This window comes from Botrytis byssoidea (genome assembly GCF_014898295.1).
Source record: "Botrytis byssoidea strain MUCL 94 chromosome Unknown BBYS_013, whole genome shotgun sequence".
NCBI lineage: Eukaryota > Fungi > Ascomycota > Leotiomycetes > Helotiales > Sclerotiniaceae > Botrytis > Botrytis byssoidea.
The window spans coordinates 152903-166074 of NW_024065854.1; the positions used below are offsets into that span (position 1 = coordinate 152903).

Genomic DNA, 13172 nt, shown 5'->3' on the forward strand with positions numbered 1-13172 from the left:
CAGGTGTTGTCAAAAGACAAAGAGCATTGTTTCTAGAAGACAAAGAAATTTTTGGCGAGAAGTACTTGATTTCATATACTCTACCCTGAATTATTATTCAACAACTCTCCAAACTTTTGAGAACAATTATAATATTCCATGTATAAAGGTAAGAAGCTTGAAGTGGTAAACTTTCCCTCATCAGCCTGCCGATATCTTGTGAGTTTGAAACTTTAGTCCAACTAATACACCGCAAACCTCAAAAAAACTCCGCAGAACTATTTTCTATTTTACTCAAACTCTTTACATCAAAGTCCGAACACTAACTGCAAACATGGCCTCAGGAGACCAATTTGTTAACATCGACTTGCACCCAGCTGGGGCTACAAGAGAGCAGGCAAGAAGACAGCGCATCGTGAAGTATTCCGTGCAGGGTAACAAAACCAAGAGAAGTTGCTACCCAATCGTCATCTGCATCTTGGTTATTATCATTGCCCTTCTTGGATTTTTCATTGGTTTCCTATTAATCCGCCCAGGTATGATCGGAATGCCATGCTCAACTCAGGTCAAGTCTCCCCAGGCTTCCTCTCCAGTTCATCTTCAGACCTTCAGTCGTCCATTTCACAACACCACAACGACTACGCAATTGACCACGAAGACAATTCCCAAGACTCAAGCCACAGCCACAGGTCCGCCAAGTGGCATTGATCCTGTGGCAATCGCGACTTGCCTCGGTGTTTTGGAAAATGCCTGCGCAACGAATGATTCACAAACAACCTTCAGCCAATGCGATTCATTGTTTGTGTTCTTCTATTGTGACTTGACCGACATGATGGTGTTTAGAGGTGCAATGAAGCCCGATGCTGATGGAATGAGTCCAGTCTGCCAGCCAATGAAGAAGTTTTGTTCGAGAGCTATCCCATTGAACAGAATTCCCCTTGCAGATGTTAGTCCTTGAACCTGAAGTTCCGAGTTGAACGGCAGAGGAAGAGCAGCGTGTAAGATAACGTCATCGACATTAGATATTTTTTCCTTACGAACTTGTGCTTGACTTATGAATGTGAGAATAAAGTGAAAATGGAAACGTGATTAAATGTGTACACACTCGTCTGAATGAACATAGAATTAAATTGAAACGCGTAGAGAATCGTGAAAAGCTTGTAGCTATAGAGTAATGAAGCTTTGCAGCTGGATTTCGAGGAAACTGCCCCTGGAAAAAGATGTGGTAGTAATATTTAGTTGTAGCCGTCTCTTGTATAAACCATCGTTAGATCATGTAATGACCATATGTCGTGTTGTTTGTGCGGCAAGCAGAGCTCAAGAGGAATTCGTAAACATGGCCTTGGAAGTTGGAAGCCATCCGCGGTGCTTATACACGTGGAATGCATAGCTGGAGGGTGGTGGATATCCCCTACTACGTTGTCATACAGCTCTTCGAAACTCCCTAGTTGTGATTTGATTGTTACACTACAGAAATAAGTATCTAGTCATCAATTTGGGAAGTTTCGAGGATTTTCATCTGTAAGCAACCACAAAATTGTCGGCATTGAGGTCTAGGGGGAGCCAAGATAGCTTGTTTAGTGTTCCATAAATCATTAGCGAGTCATACTAAGAATTTAGTATCTTAACTTTGAAACGACAAACCTCCAGAAGACACACATCTACAATTGTTTGCAATACTTGCGCGCCATGATTATTATCTCTAGTTTGTGGCACTGCAACTCACACAATATATACGTTTGAACGACGTGTATATGTCCCTCTTATTAATCGAGATGAGTATCAATGTGTTCCCTTGCTGACTGCAGGAATGTTCCAGGCTCACATGAACACCAGATGTTCTGGATGCCTTGTGTAACGATGGCGAATGAGGTACACCGAGTAGGAATTCCAGCGAGGTATCATTCTCGATCCTTGGCTAACATTGTCAAACCTTGCATATACCATTGGCTGCTGGGCGAATATATTGCTTAAATGGACCTTGCCCTCCAATTTCCAGGGATATAAAATTCCAAAATTTACTCATTTTTCTTACTGGAATTGACAAGTCATAGTTCGTCATTTTGTTTCTGTAACTTTTGCAGTGGTAAGCCGCGCTCTCATTCTCCCGGTAGATGCATACCCGGATCACTTGCAGGCCCATACTGCATTGGAAGTGCATAAATGGACTCGAAAGTGGTCTTTAATTGGCACATGTCCACCAGAAATGTGTTTTGTAGCTCGTTGAGACGAGGGAAATTTTGTGATAAAAAACGAGGCAACCATGCTAACGAGAAAAGGAATATGAACGCCCAGCTCAAGTGAAGCGTTTGGAAGGAGCAGTCGACCCATGACTGCATGGTTCACAGTGAATTAAAAGTATATATTGAGGACTTCCCACCACGAAGAAGGTTGACTATAGTCGAAGCGATCTCGAATATATTCATGAAAACATCCACGTACCCCCTTTTCCCTGTGGTATGTATTCATATCCCTTCGTTCTATTTTCATGTACCTTGAACCTTCGGATCATCGCTAGATAACAATATGCTGCAGAACCTATGATTCGTCCATCTGGCTATACATACCCACCAATTACCAAGCCGCTCACATCTGATTCAATGAATCATGTGTCATTTGGGATCGCACAAACGTGCCGGAGGTTCGCAATTATTCGGTGGGGAGTGCTCAACTTATAGCTCACGGCACTTCTTGCCCGAACTTTGAGCCTCAACACACAGTACAAACTGCTCACGCAAGTTTTGAACTACGCAAACAACTCTCTACCTCTCGGGGGTCGTATTGCCAAAGGGGAAGTAGATATACACTGCATTCAAAACATTATTGGTTTCCCTGAATTTCGTACTTTGCAAACTCTTTCATCGATTTCTTGATCAAACCGAGCACTCTCGAGATTGGTGGCAAAATGCTCTTCTTGCCAAGATGAAACACATCAGCTTTCAATTTATGGTGTTCTACAGCAGCCACTTTTTTTGTGATAGGCCTCATGTTCGCAACTAAGACCACATTGGTAATGAACGAATCCTACACAGATTTCTATCTACCAGGATGGCATATTGTGCCCCTCCCTTTGTCTAAGTGGACGCTGTGGAGCAAATACATGGATTAGTTATCGATAGTTATATTTCGCTCGTTGATTTCAACAGATATTCTCAAAATATTTACAAGTCTGAGAAGGGAGTTTTGTAGTTTACTTTCGGAGACGCTAATATGCTAATTCTTGGTTGCCTCGACGTTTTCCATACCGGAACGATTCAAATTGGAATGTATTGCTATGCTTGAATATACATTTAGTCGCTATCATTCCATGGGGCTGCTAAAAGTTGCATCAAATGTGCATCGTCAGCCAGGATTATGGTGCCAAAAAATAGACCGACATCCAATCAATGTCCATCACGAGGACTATTACCATATCTTCATATACCCAGGCAATGACCTTGCTAACCTTAAGAATTCTCTTTGAATTATCACAAGTGTTTGTTTGCAATTCTTCACGACATTCATCCTGTCGCAAGCTGGAAAGATAAGTGCTTATGACTGAAATCTATTAATCATTTTTGGTCAATTTTTTCACAGCACTCAGGACAAGTTTGAAGAGAAGCTACTGTCTTCGTGAATCACCTGTGAGTTTGCTATCTTCATGAACTTTCTGACACTTCCTGATTCAGAATTCGACAGAGACCCTCGCGACAACAAATAAACTAGGCACGCAAGCTGTTGACACAATGGCTCATCAACATCATACTAGCTTCCTTTTCAATGTGAATGAGCTTTACGTTAATGAAGATCCCGAAAGCGGAGGTAGACCTCCGAGGGTAAACGAGAATGGTCGATGGGTGCCACCCGTTTATAGAGATGGTTTCTTACCTCAGACTCCCGGGCGAACGTTTAGATGGAACAACGGACACATCGAATATGCTGGGGCTAATTACCAATGGTTTGGTGGGCAAGGTTTGACCTATCTGAACAACGAAACGCTTCAACATTACAGTAGTACAACTTTGTTTTGGTGTAATGAATTTACACAGTTTCAAATGATGGAAGCGGACGCAACAACGATAGACATAGCAACTTCAGATTTCCCATACAACAGATGGTATCCCCTGACATTTCGATACGAGAGAACGCTTTCAAGAGTATCTGCTTCTATGGAGGAGCAATATCTTGCTGGAAGAGACGGGGCTTGGATTGCTCAGCTTGGGCTTCAGGCGTACCGCAATCGTAGGAACCAACAGACGGAAGGACTCGCTGGCAACCTTGCTACCGTTGTAGCATTGGTGGCATTCTCTTGCACTGATGATGATACTCTATATAATGTTCTAATCAATAATCGTGCATGGCGAGGGCAGTTGAGGGTTTACGATGCAGAACATGGAAGTAAGCTATCAAATCATGGTCACACACAGATTATCAAAACTCTAATCAAAATAGGACGTCCTGAGAGGGGAGTCGTGAGCAACATCTATCTAGACCCAGAGAACCCGAATGGCTCTACATATGATTCGCTTCGCCATATAGAATGGTTTAATGGGCCCATCATTTACTAATATTCGGTTCCGTGAAGCAAATACACTTTTTCAATGCCTCATTACATCGAGTGTATTCTCTGAAGATTTGCGGATACTTGGAACGCATGTTCCTCTCTACTGTCCTGGAACATACCCCTCTCTCAATGAAGCGGCTTGTCTTTCTCGGTTCTGATAATACGTTACGCTGCCATCATTGTTTGCAATGTTCTCTTCCATTAACTTCACCTTCCCAGAATCTTTGATGCACACATCTCAGGGCTTCATCTCATCCGGTACTAGCTTATTCAGCAGTCATAATTGGACTTTCGGGACTTTTTAAAGGTCTGAAAAAGTTCCATTTGGTCAAAAAGTAGAAAGTTAAGATGTGCTGCCAACAAACTTGGAGGGTTTCTCGCATAGCTAATTGCTTGCAATGAATAAATGATGCTTGATTCTGTCTACTATATCGTTGATTTTTTAAATACTGCAATATTAACCAAACAGCCCTATATGAAAACGAGCTGCCACGAATCAATTAGCATATCGCAAAATTTGAATGAGAATGTATGGACATGAGATTTCTCATCATTGGCTAAATGCCCATGTACGATTTCAAGATAATATGCAGAGTAGCTAATCTTTTGCAGCATCATATGTGGCTTAGCAGATAACAGCCTCGTTGGGCATTGTATAAGATCGAACCTTTCGTCCTTGAAGTTCGGTCCCTCATCACTATTCTTCATCACGTCAATAACCCACCATGTCATTTGGATGGTCTGCTGGAGATATTGCGCAGGCAATATCTTTGATTGTCAAGGTTGTAAAAGCCCTTGATGATGCAAGTGGCGCCCCCGATGAGTATCGCAAAATGGCTGTCTTTCTTGAGAATGTTAATCTCACATTAAAAAATATGCACGTCTTCGCTACATTAGGGGTATATCCTTCGTATGGAGATGAGATACGTAGACAAATCGAGAATATTCGACCGCCTTTGGAGCTTTTTATCAAAATCATGAAGAACTACGAACCACACTTAGGTAGCAATGCTACACCCGGCTGGTGGAAAAATATACCCCGAAAGATGTTATGGACTTTCAAGCATTTCTATCACAAATTGAAGAAGGAAATAAAGGATCATTTGTTTACGCTCGACAATCTTTTAAATAGATTTACATTGTGAGTTTGCTTTCTCAAAAAAACCCAACACTGTTTGCAACACTCATACTATTACTAATTCATGATTACCTACAGGGAAGTCGTCCGTACTCTTCCAGATGAACTGAAACAGCTATTCATCAATACTCTTGCCCCTCAGATGATTTCAGCTCTTGAAGTAATGGTCAATCCTGTACGCAACGAAATATCTCTGATGCGAAACGAAGGGAGGATGCAGCAAAAAGAACTACATTCTAAAACAGAGGAAATCATTCTCTTGTTGCAATCGCTCAAGATGGATGACTCCAAATCTAAAAATACTGGTGATTTGGATGTTACCGTTCACGATATAAAAGAGCACATAACTAGTACGCTTAGATCAACGTCCAATAATCCTCAAAAACCCATCATTGACAGTTGCTCACGAGCGGCATGTAAAGCCGATTCACTTCCTGCAACCAATGTTTTGTTTCAAGCAATGAGCAAAGGCCCGCTTGAAGCGAGCGACGAGGAGATCGAACAATCGTTACGAAATATGTAAGTCTTTCTGGTATTCATAATACAATACCACGATCTGGTGTTGATCCCCACAGATATTATAGCATTATTTTATATGCAGGAATGTTCCTTCGCAATCTATGGTACGCTGCTCCTTGTCTCACATGAAGTCTCAAATATTGATTCTGTGAAGTTTATATCTAGCCAACCGGCTGATGTTGTCGAGGCCCTTGACACCCAACCTGCTTGCGATATATCACATAACGTTTCATGATGCACTTGGCCGCCCTCCGAGAGTTCTTCAGATCGATGTCTTTAATAACTGTCAAGTATGTATATCCTTCCCAAATCGAACTCTTATTGAGAATCTAGGCCTTCCAGGCATTTTTATATCAATCGTTCTCTGATACAGTAGGAAAACCCTGGGTAGAACGAGGGTCATATCTACTCGCGAATAAATCAGAAAAATCTGCTCTGACGGCTGATACCTGGTCGCGAATCATCAAGCCAGGGTGTCATGTAGAAATGACCATGGTGCTTGACTATAATAACAAACTAGAAAACAGATGTCCTGACACCATTTGTTCGGGCGTCTTGATCAATATGACCAATTCCACATGGAGGAAATGGTTCGTAAATCCTATCATGTCTCAAAATTCAAAATTCACCTAGAAATTAGCTAATTTATAAAGTCAATCTTGTCAAAAAGAGATACTTGAACCTAAAATTGCCAGCCAGATTGAGAAAGCTTACGCTCCTACATGGCAAGTGGCTATGGAACAGCACGAGCCAAAGGTACCTGAGGCTATTAATACTGCAACTTTTGCTCGGTGCGTCTATCGATTAAATATTCAATCTGCGATTGCGCAATCTGCGGAGCCTTTGAAAGTTCAAAAGAACAATACAGGGCTTCCAAAGATACAATCTAAATCTGTGCTAGAGCTGCACCGAAGCGAGTTGAAGTCTGATGCGAGGCTTTCAGCTCGACCATCTGCAACAGCTTCAGGATCATTGGAACGTCATGTCTGTGTTTGGAGCTGTTGCTGGTGTCGAGATTATCGTGGAAACTATACATCTTCAGGGATGACGACTAAAATTACAAATTGTCCAGTATGTTCTCATGTAAGATGCAATGATTGTACCACTGAATGGCTCAAGATACGTAGCTATTATCACGGTTAATAGGATACACCAATATAATTACAATTGTAATTGGAAATTTCAAAGCGAACACAATGATTCTAGCATTTTTGACATATACTATTATATACAATATAAATTACATGATATTTGCTCCGGTCTGGGATGATGAGGAACGAATGTTCCAGTATGCCTTTACCAATGAATCTCTATTCCTTAAATAACCTCACCCATTGGATGGAGGCTTAATTATCAACTCAATTCTAACATCGAGGACAACTATTTAATTACGGTGATAGACCATGTTTGCTACCTGGTTCTACAATCCTCGAGACTCAATTTTCCGTGAAACATGACACCAAATATATCCTTTCAACAATCCAACCAGAACCATCGACCAAAATCTTTTTCTCGAGAAGTTGATAATAAGCTCTTCAAACATGCACTTGAACAAAGATCGTGCACTAGTTGCTTATAAACAATAGCCACAAGCCCATTCATCATTCCTATCGACTCCATCAACCCTCCTGCAAACATCTCTCAAGATGACTTCACCAAACCACACCTCACCATCCCCCACCCGGCCTCCGGCGAACAACCCCGCAAACAACCATTCACCATCTACCACAGCCACCTCTCTCATCCGTCCCCCTCGCTTCTACATGCTCCGAGCCTTCACCACTCGTCTCCTCCCTCTAGCACTCTTCACAGTCTTCCTCATCACAGGTACTGTAATCCTCATCTATTCCGTCGTAGACAAACGAGTTATACCTTCGAATTTCATCGCCGGATCGTATATAACTATCGGTGTTATTATTCTTCTATGGTGTTTATCACGTTTTATACTCCTTCTCCGAGAAAGTTTCGGGGAGCTAGTAATTGATGAGGTGGAGGCTGGGTTGCAGGGAGTCAATAGAGTACATGTAAGAGGATTATGGGGAAAAGAAGAGGGGAGAGTAAAGAAGTGTTTAAGGTGGTTGATGGAGCCCCCGAGGAGTGATGGGTCGAAATCACCGGTTGGTAGATTTGATTTCGGAAACCACAGCTCACGAAATCGTCGAGAAGTCGCAAGACAAGAACCGCAACTCGCAAGGGAAGGGATCGAATTGAGAGATTTTGGGATTCGTGATCAAAATCCTCAAGTAGCTCCATCGGGGCCTGCACTTTCATCTCTCGAAAGTCTCTCTAACGTACCAGCTCATTTATCCAAGCCCCAGAACCATCCAAATGATCCAAATATGCGAAATTCAGTACAGCAACGTGCAAAATCTCACCAACGAAACCCAAGCCCAAGCCAAAGAACCCCCGCTCTACCTCCCCAAAAAACCAGAAACCATCGAGCACCAACCCTAAATCCCACAATCAACACCTCCCACGACAGACTAACAGTACACCACTCCTCACCCCCAAACCCTTCCCAACCCATCTCATACACAAGCGAAGAATCACGAGATGTGACATCTCAGACTCGCTTAGCACCTCACAATTTACCATTATCTTTACAGATTAATCCGGGTTCTGTAAACTCGATAGCGCGATCTCGTCCGTCGAAAATAACAAGACCGCTTACGCAGAGTTCCTGAGATTTGTGTTGGGTTTGGATCTTGGATCTTGGATTTTAGTCCCGTTTGACATTGACTGGGATTCTGTATCCGGGGATATCTCGATAACTTAGGATAGGTAGGTAGGTAGGTAGGTATCAGAACCTCTTGACTTCATTTCCATTTATCCTTATTTCCGCCATTCCATTCCATTCTATTTCTCATATCTTACCTATCTCCACCCACCACCCATCCTCACCCATTAACAACAACAACACCTATCTCTATTCCGTTCCTCTACTATACTCATCCAAAACTCACCACTCCATCTACACAAAACCACGTCTCCATCCATCCCCACGTATCCACGTCCCTTTAAATTCAAATTTGAATCAAAATAAACCTCAATATCAAATTCAGAATCAAATTCAGGAAATGATTTAAGAAAGAAAAGAAAGAAAGATGATTATATGAATTCATCTAATTGACGAACTACCTGGTTAAACAAGCAACTGACTAACATACGTAGCTTTAGAATCTTCTACACACTTAATCTACGTTAGCCGGGATAGATAAATAGATAGATAAATAAATAGATATCTACCTACCTACCTACCTACCTAGAGAGACCTACAAAATCTTGCCCCCCAAGTAATCAATCAAACAACCTCACCCACATCCCCCCATTCCCCATTAATACATGGTGCAAGATCTCCATCATCATCATCCAAGTCCTACACCTACCAGAATATCGATATGATTTTTCCCTATGAATACCTAGGCACATAGGGGAAAGACATAATTACTACCGATCTACCTACTTATCCTCATTTTCATTTTCATAGAGAATGTATTTTCATTTCACTGGAGATGAGAAATAATAGCATTAGGAGATACGAGGGGTAGATTGGCATCTTTACGGGATCAGACAGTGATCCCAACCGAGTACCTAGGCTGATAGATAGCTCCAGTAGCCCACCTGAAGATATCATATTAACACATGTAATGTAATAAGAGGTCCAAGCCAGCATTGCATCAGAAATCTAGAATATATTTATTCTTTCATGTCGATAAAAATCGCTCACGCAGAGTGCAAACAACAAAGTTTCACAAACCCTTCGGTAATGTCAATCTCTGTCGCGAGAATCAACTCCTTCTGTGAACCGTATACGCGGAGATATAATCCTTACTTGTTTCCCAATTCTCCTCTTCCACAACCTGACGCCCTTTGTACCGTCAGGTTCCAATACGCCAAGCTTTAAATCTTTCCAACTCCGTACCCCAAATACTCCACCACTTATAGCCATATGCGCATACTCAAAGAATGTCCAGACCAAAAGAGTGATAATACCAAATACCCAAACTTAAACAAGTATAGGCTTCTCCTCGCCGAACCCTGTATACCCCATCTTAACATCACCGCCAACAACTGGTGAAACTTCGTCCCTTCCGTTCCTTCCACCATTCATCATTTTTTCATCCTTTGGAGTATTTGTCTCCCTTTCTTCCCTTTTCTTTCTTCCTAACTTTTCACACCATTCCTCCGCACTGACTATTGTTCCATCCAAAACTCCTGATACCTGAGTCATCATGTCCAAACCTTCTTTTGCCAATACCATGACTCTTTGTGCGCCTTCCTTGGCATCACTATCTCCATCTCGATGACTTCTGCTTTCACCATTTGAAACGGAGTTTGCGATTTGAAATCGTCGTGGCAAGGAAGTCAAGTGCTTGCGTACGAGATCTCTTGCGTTTTCGGGAAGAGCACCACCAGCATACTTAGAAACAATATCTACCACCTCTTTCAAAGTCTTCAAGACATCTTTGTTCAACTGCGCAATCTTTGCAGTCAAGGCTGAGCGTTGATCATCTGTGTGAAGCACTATTTGACGTTGATTATTGTCAGCTCCCTTTTCGGAGTAGGGGGTGTCAGCAATGGTGCCAGAATTGTCATATTGTTCCAAAACTGATTTCAATGCCACAATTAGTTTCCCTATGTGCTCATTTGCCCAACGAATCCAACTGAGGCAGTATTTTAAACTTCGGAGCGACTCTTCCGACATTGCAACACTGAGTCCCGAGGTCGAAAGGACGAGACGAGATTGCCATGAGCTGCCAGGAGATACAGATTCTTCAGATCCTCGGTTTGATGGCACTAATGCTTGCTGTGAAGCTTCATAGCTAGGACTACGTTGATCATCATATGCAGGAAGGCTGTCTGTTGTAGAAGCCTGGCTAGGCCGACGGCGGCGCTGTTGATCAAATTGTATTTCAAACTGCATGGGCTGACCTTCAAGGTCGGCTGGAGAGGAAGTGTTGACTTTCCGTCGCTTGTGAGAAGGGGAATCAGATTCAGTGTCGGACGGTCCATGATGGCTCGGCCGGCGACCACCAAGGAACCAACGCACACCCCCTTCAACTCCAGTAATACGGTTGACAGAATTAATTGTATTGACAACCGGAGTAATCCTTCTTTCCACGTATTCTGCACTAGACTTGAAACGTGGACTATAGTTTTTGGAAGCCGAGTATGCGGATAGTGAACCACCTATCGCATTACCAATGAGTGGGTGGGATGTGGTGAGGAGTGAGAGGAGGGGTTCTGGTTGTGTGGAAACACCTTGTCGAAAGCGAGGTGAGTTTGAAGAGGGAGCAGTACGCTGACGGGGGGAAGACTGTATAAAGTCTGTAACAAAATTAGTATAGAGTTCTGCCAAAAATTCTTTGCAAAACATACCGGCGCGAAGATCTCCCAATGCTTCGGCAGCAAGTCGCACATCGGGATCGTCTATAGATAGTACACTTCCACCCCTCCGTGCTCTGTTGTCTGATAAATCTAAGTCCATACCGTTCGGCGAATCTGTACTTCTTCTAGTCGTTGTTTTGGGGGATAGCTGTGAGGGGCCCGGTTGATAATATGCGGTTAAAGGATTTGAAGACGGCCATGTCAATGGGACTTCTGCGACTAGATCCTGCCGATATTTTGATTCTGTCGACATAGGAGGTAGAGGGGGCAAGACTCTTTCATGATGAATCGGTGGAGGGTCTGCTGTGGGTACAGAAGGCAGACTTATGGTTTGAGGGTCGTGAGATGCGTAGGATGGGGGGCATTCCCTTAACATGTGATCGTGTTCCATTTCGATATCAAACGCCGACGGCTATATGAAAATGGTTGAAAATTGATTGTAAGTAATGAGACTATACCATTAATACTTGGCATATGTGTACTTCTGAAAAAAGAACAAAATTTGTCGAGGTTTCAAAGCGTTTGTACTCGCTGAATTGATGAATCTTCAGGGAATTTTTTGCTTGTGATACGATGATCTTCCAATGTTGCATGTAAGAGAGTACTTTGATAGAAACAAATAAAACAAAATGATTTCCTCGAATTCGAATAATAACAAAACTCCAAATCCAGTTGAATGGTATATTTTCTTTCTCTTTCTCTTTCTCTTTCTCTTTCTTTTCTCCCCTTTCTCTTTAGTCGTATATGAACCCAGATTTACATGGCGCAAAACAATCGTATGAAGTTCGGGGATGATGTAGGTAGGTCCTCGTAGAAAAAGCATTCACATGTGACCATCTTGGTTGCTTTTGGCTGGTTCGGTAAATGTAAATGCGAATTCATGGTGGGGTGTGGGAATGAATTTGATGTGTATTCCTATAAAGACTGAAATTTTGATTTTGATTTTGATGTTGATGTTGATGTTGATGTTGATGTTGATGTTGATGTTGATGTTGATGTTGATGTTGATGCTTTGTGAAAACTCTGGTCAAACGATTTGCTGGATGGTCTTTCGGATATATACTATAGCAGCAAACATATCAGTCGGATGGCATTGGTGTTGAAGGCCTTCTATATCAAGGTATGTATATATATATTATATAGTTAGATATCAACATTGGTTTCAGGAGATCATCATGGCAGGAATGTATTCTTCCCGCATTCCGCAAGTCATGGCATACTGTTTGGCATTTGCATGTCGCATGGAATACACTCAGCCAAGTAAGTATGTATCAATAACTTCAATCATGAGCAAATATCACATCTGGAAAAAACGAGTGAACGTGGTTGAAATCGCCATCATGGCTCTTGAATTTTGTATCGTGTCTTCCCATAAAACAGCCACTTCCCTTTCAACTTCGTATGTATGGTCCCTCTGACGCCGCCCAGGCAACCTGTTGTCCAAATAGACAATGCCCGGCCAGCTCTTATGGTACCGTTGGTATTGGTCTCCGCGCCGCGAAATCGCTAACTACATCAATGGGAAACAAGATAAGTATCAACAGAATGTTGACACAAGTTATATTTATGTGATTGAGTTGCACTGTCTAAAAGGGCGCGTTGAAG

At 42.3% G+C, this 13172-nt stretch overlaps 6 protein-coding genes across 6 annotated transcripts; 5 read left to right on the plus strand and 1 right to left on the minus strand.

Moving 5' to 3' along the window:
• Nucleotides 1-313: 313 nt before the first annotated feature.
• EAE97_006838 (uncharacterized protein) lies at nt 314-937 on the plus strand (the record flags this gene model as incomplete). Its single annotated transcript, XM_038877351.1, has 1 exon — nt 314-937. The coding sequence occupies one exon, from the start codon at nt 314-316 to the stop codon at nt 935-937; it is 624 nt and encodes a 207-aa protein (XP_038731541.1).
• A 2446-nt stretch (nt 938-3383) lies between these two features.
• EAE97_006839 (uncharacterized protein) lies at nt 3384-4526 on the plus strand (the record flags this gene model as incomplete). Its single annotated transcript, XM_038877352.1, has 3 exons — nt 3384-3602; nt 3658-4356; nt 4411-4526. Exons 2-3 carry the CDS (start codon nt 3705-3707, stop codon nt 4524-4526), a joined length of 768 nt encoding a protein of 255 aa, XP_038731542.1. The 5' UTR covers nt 3384-3602; nt 3658-3704.
• A 721-nt stretch (nt 4527-5247) lies between these two features.
• On the plus strand, nt 5248-7430 carry EAE97_006840 (uncharacterized protein; the record flags this gene model as incomplete). Its single annotated transcript, XM_038877353.1, has 6 exons — nt 5248-5663; nt 5739-6179; nt 6236-6283; nt 6334-6469; nt 6513-6769; nt 6833-7430. The coding sequence occupies 6 exons, from the start codon at nt 5248-5250 to the stop codon at nt 7320-7322; spliced, it is 1788 nt and encodes a 595-aa protein (XP_038731543.1). The 3' UTR covers nt 7323-7430.
• Nucleotides 7431-7825: 395 nt separating this feature from the next.
• EAE97_006841 (uncharacterized protein) lies at nt 7826-8863 on the plus strand (the record flags this gene model as incomplete). Its single annotated transcript, XM_038877354.1, has 1 exon — nt 7826-8863. The coding sequence occupies one exon, from the start codon at nt 7826-7828 to the stop codon at nt 8861-8863; it is 1038 nt and encodes a 345-aa protein (XP_038731544.1).
• A 1322-nt stretch (nt 8864-10185) lies between these two features.
• Nucleotides 10186-11958, minus strand: EAE97_006842 (uncharacterized protein; the record flags this gene model as incomplete). The annotated part of the gene is made up of 2 exons (XM_038877355.1): nt 10186-11507; nt 11559-11958. The coding sequence occupies 2 exons, from the start codon at nt 11956-11958 to the stop codon at nt 10186-10188; spliced, it is 1722 nt and encodes a 573-aa protein (XP_038731545.1).
• Nucleotides 11959-12654: 696 nt separating this feature from the next.
• On the plus strand, nt 12655-13139 carry EAE97_006843 (uncharacterized protein; the record flags this gene model as incomplete). Its single annotated transcript, XM_038877356.1, has 3 exons — nt 12655-12687; nt 12711-12827; nt 12948-13139. The coding sequence occupies 3 exons, from the start codon at nt 12655-12657 to the stop codon at nt 13137-13139; spliced, it is 342 nt and encodes a 113-aa protein (XP_038731546.1).
• Between the last annotated feature and the right edge of the window lie 33 nt (nt 13140-13172).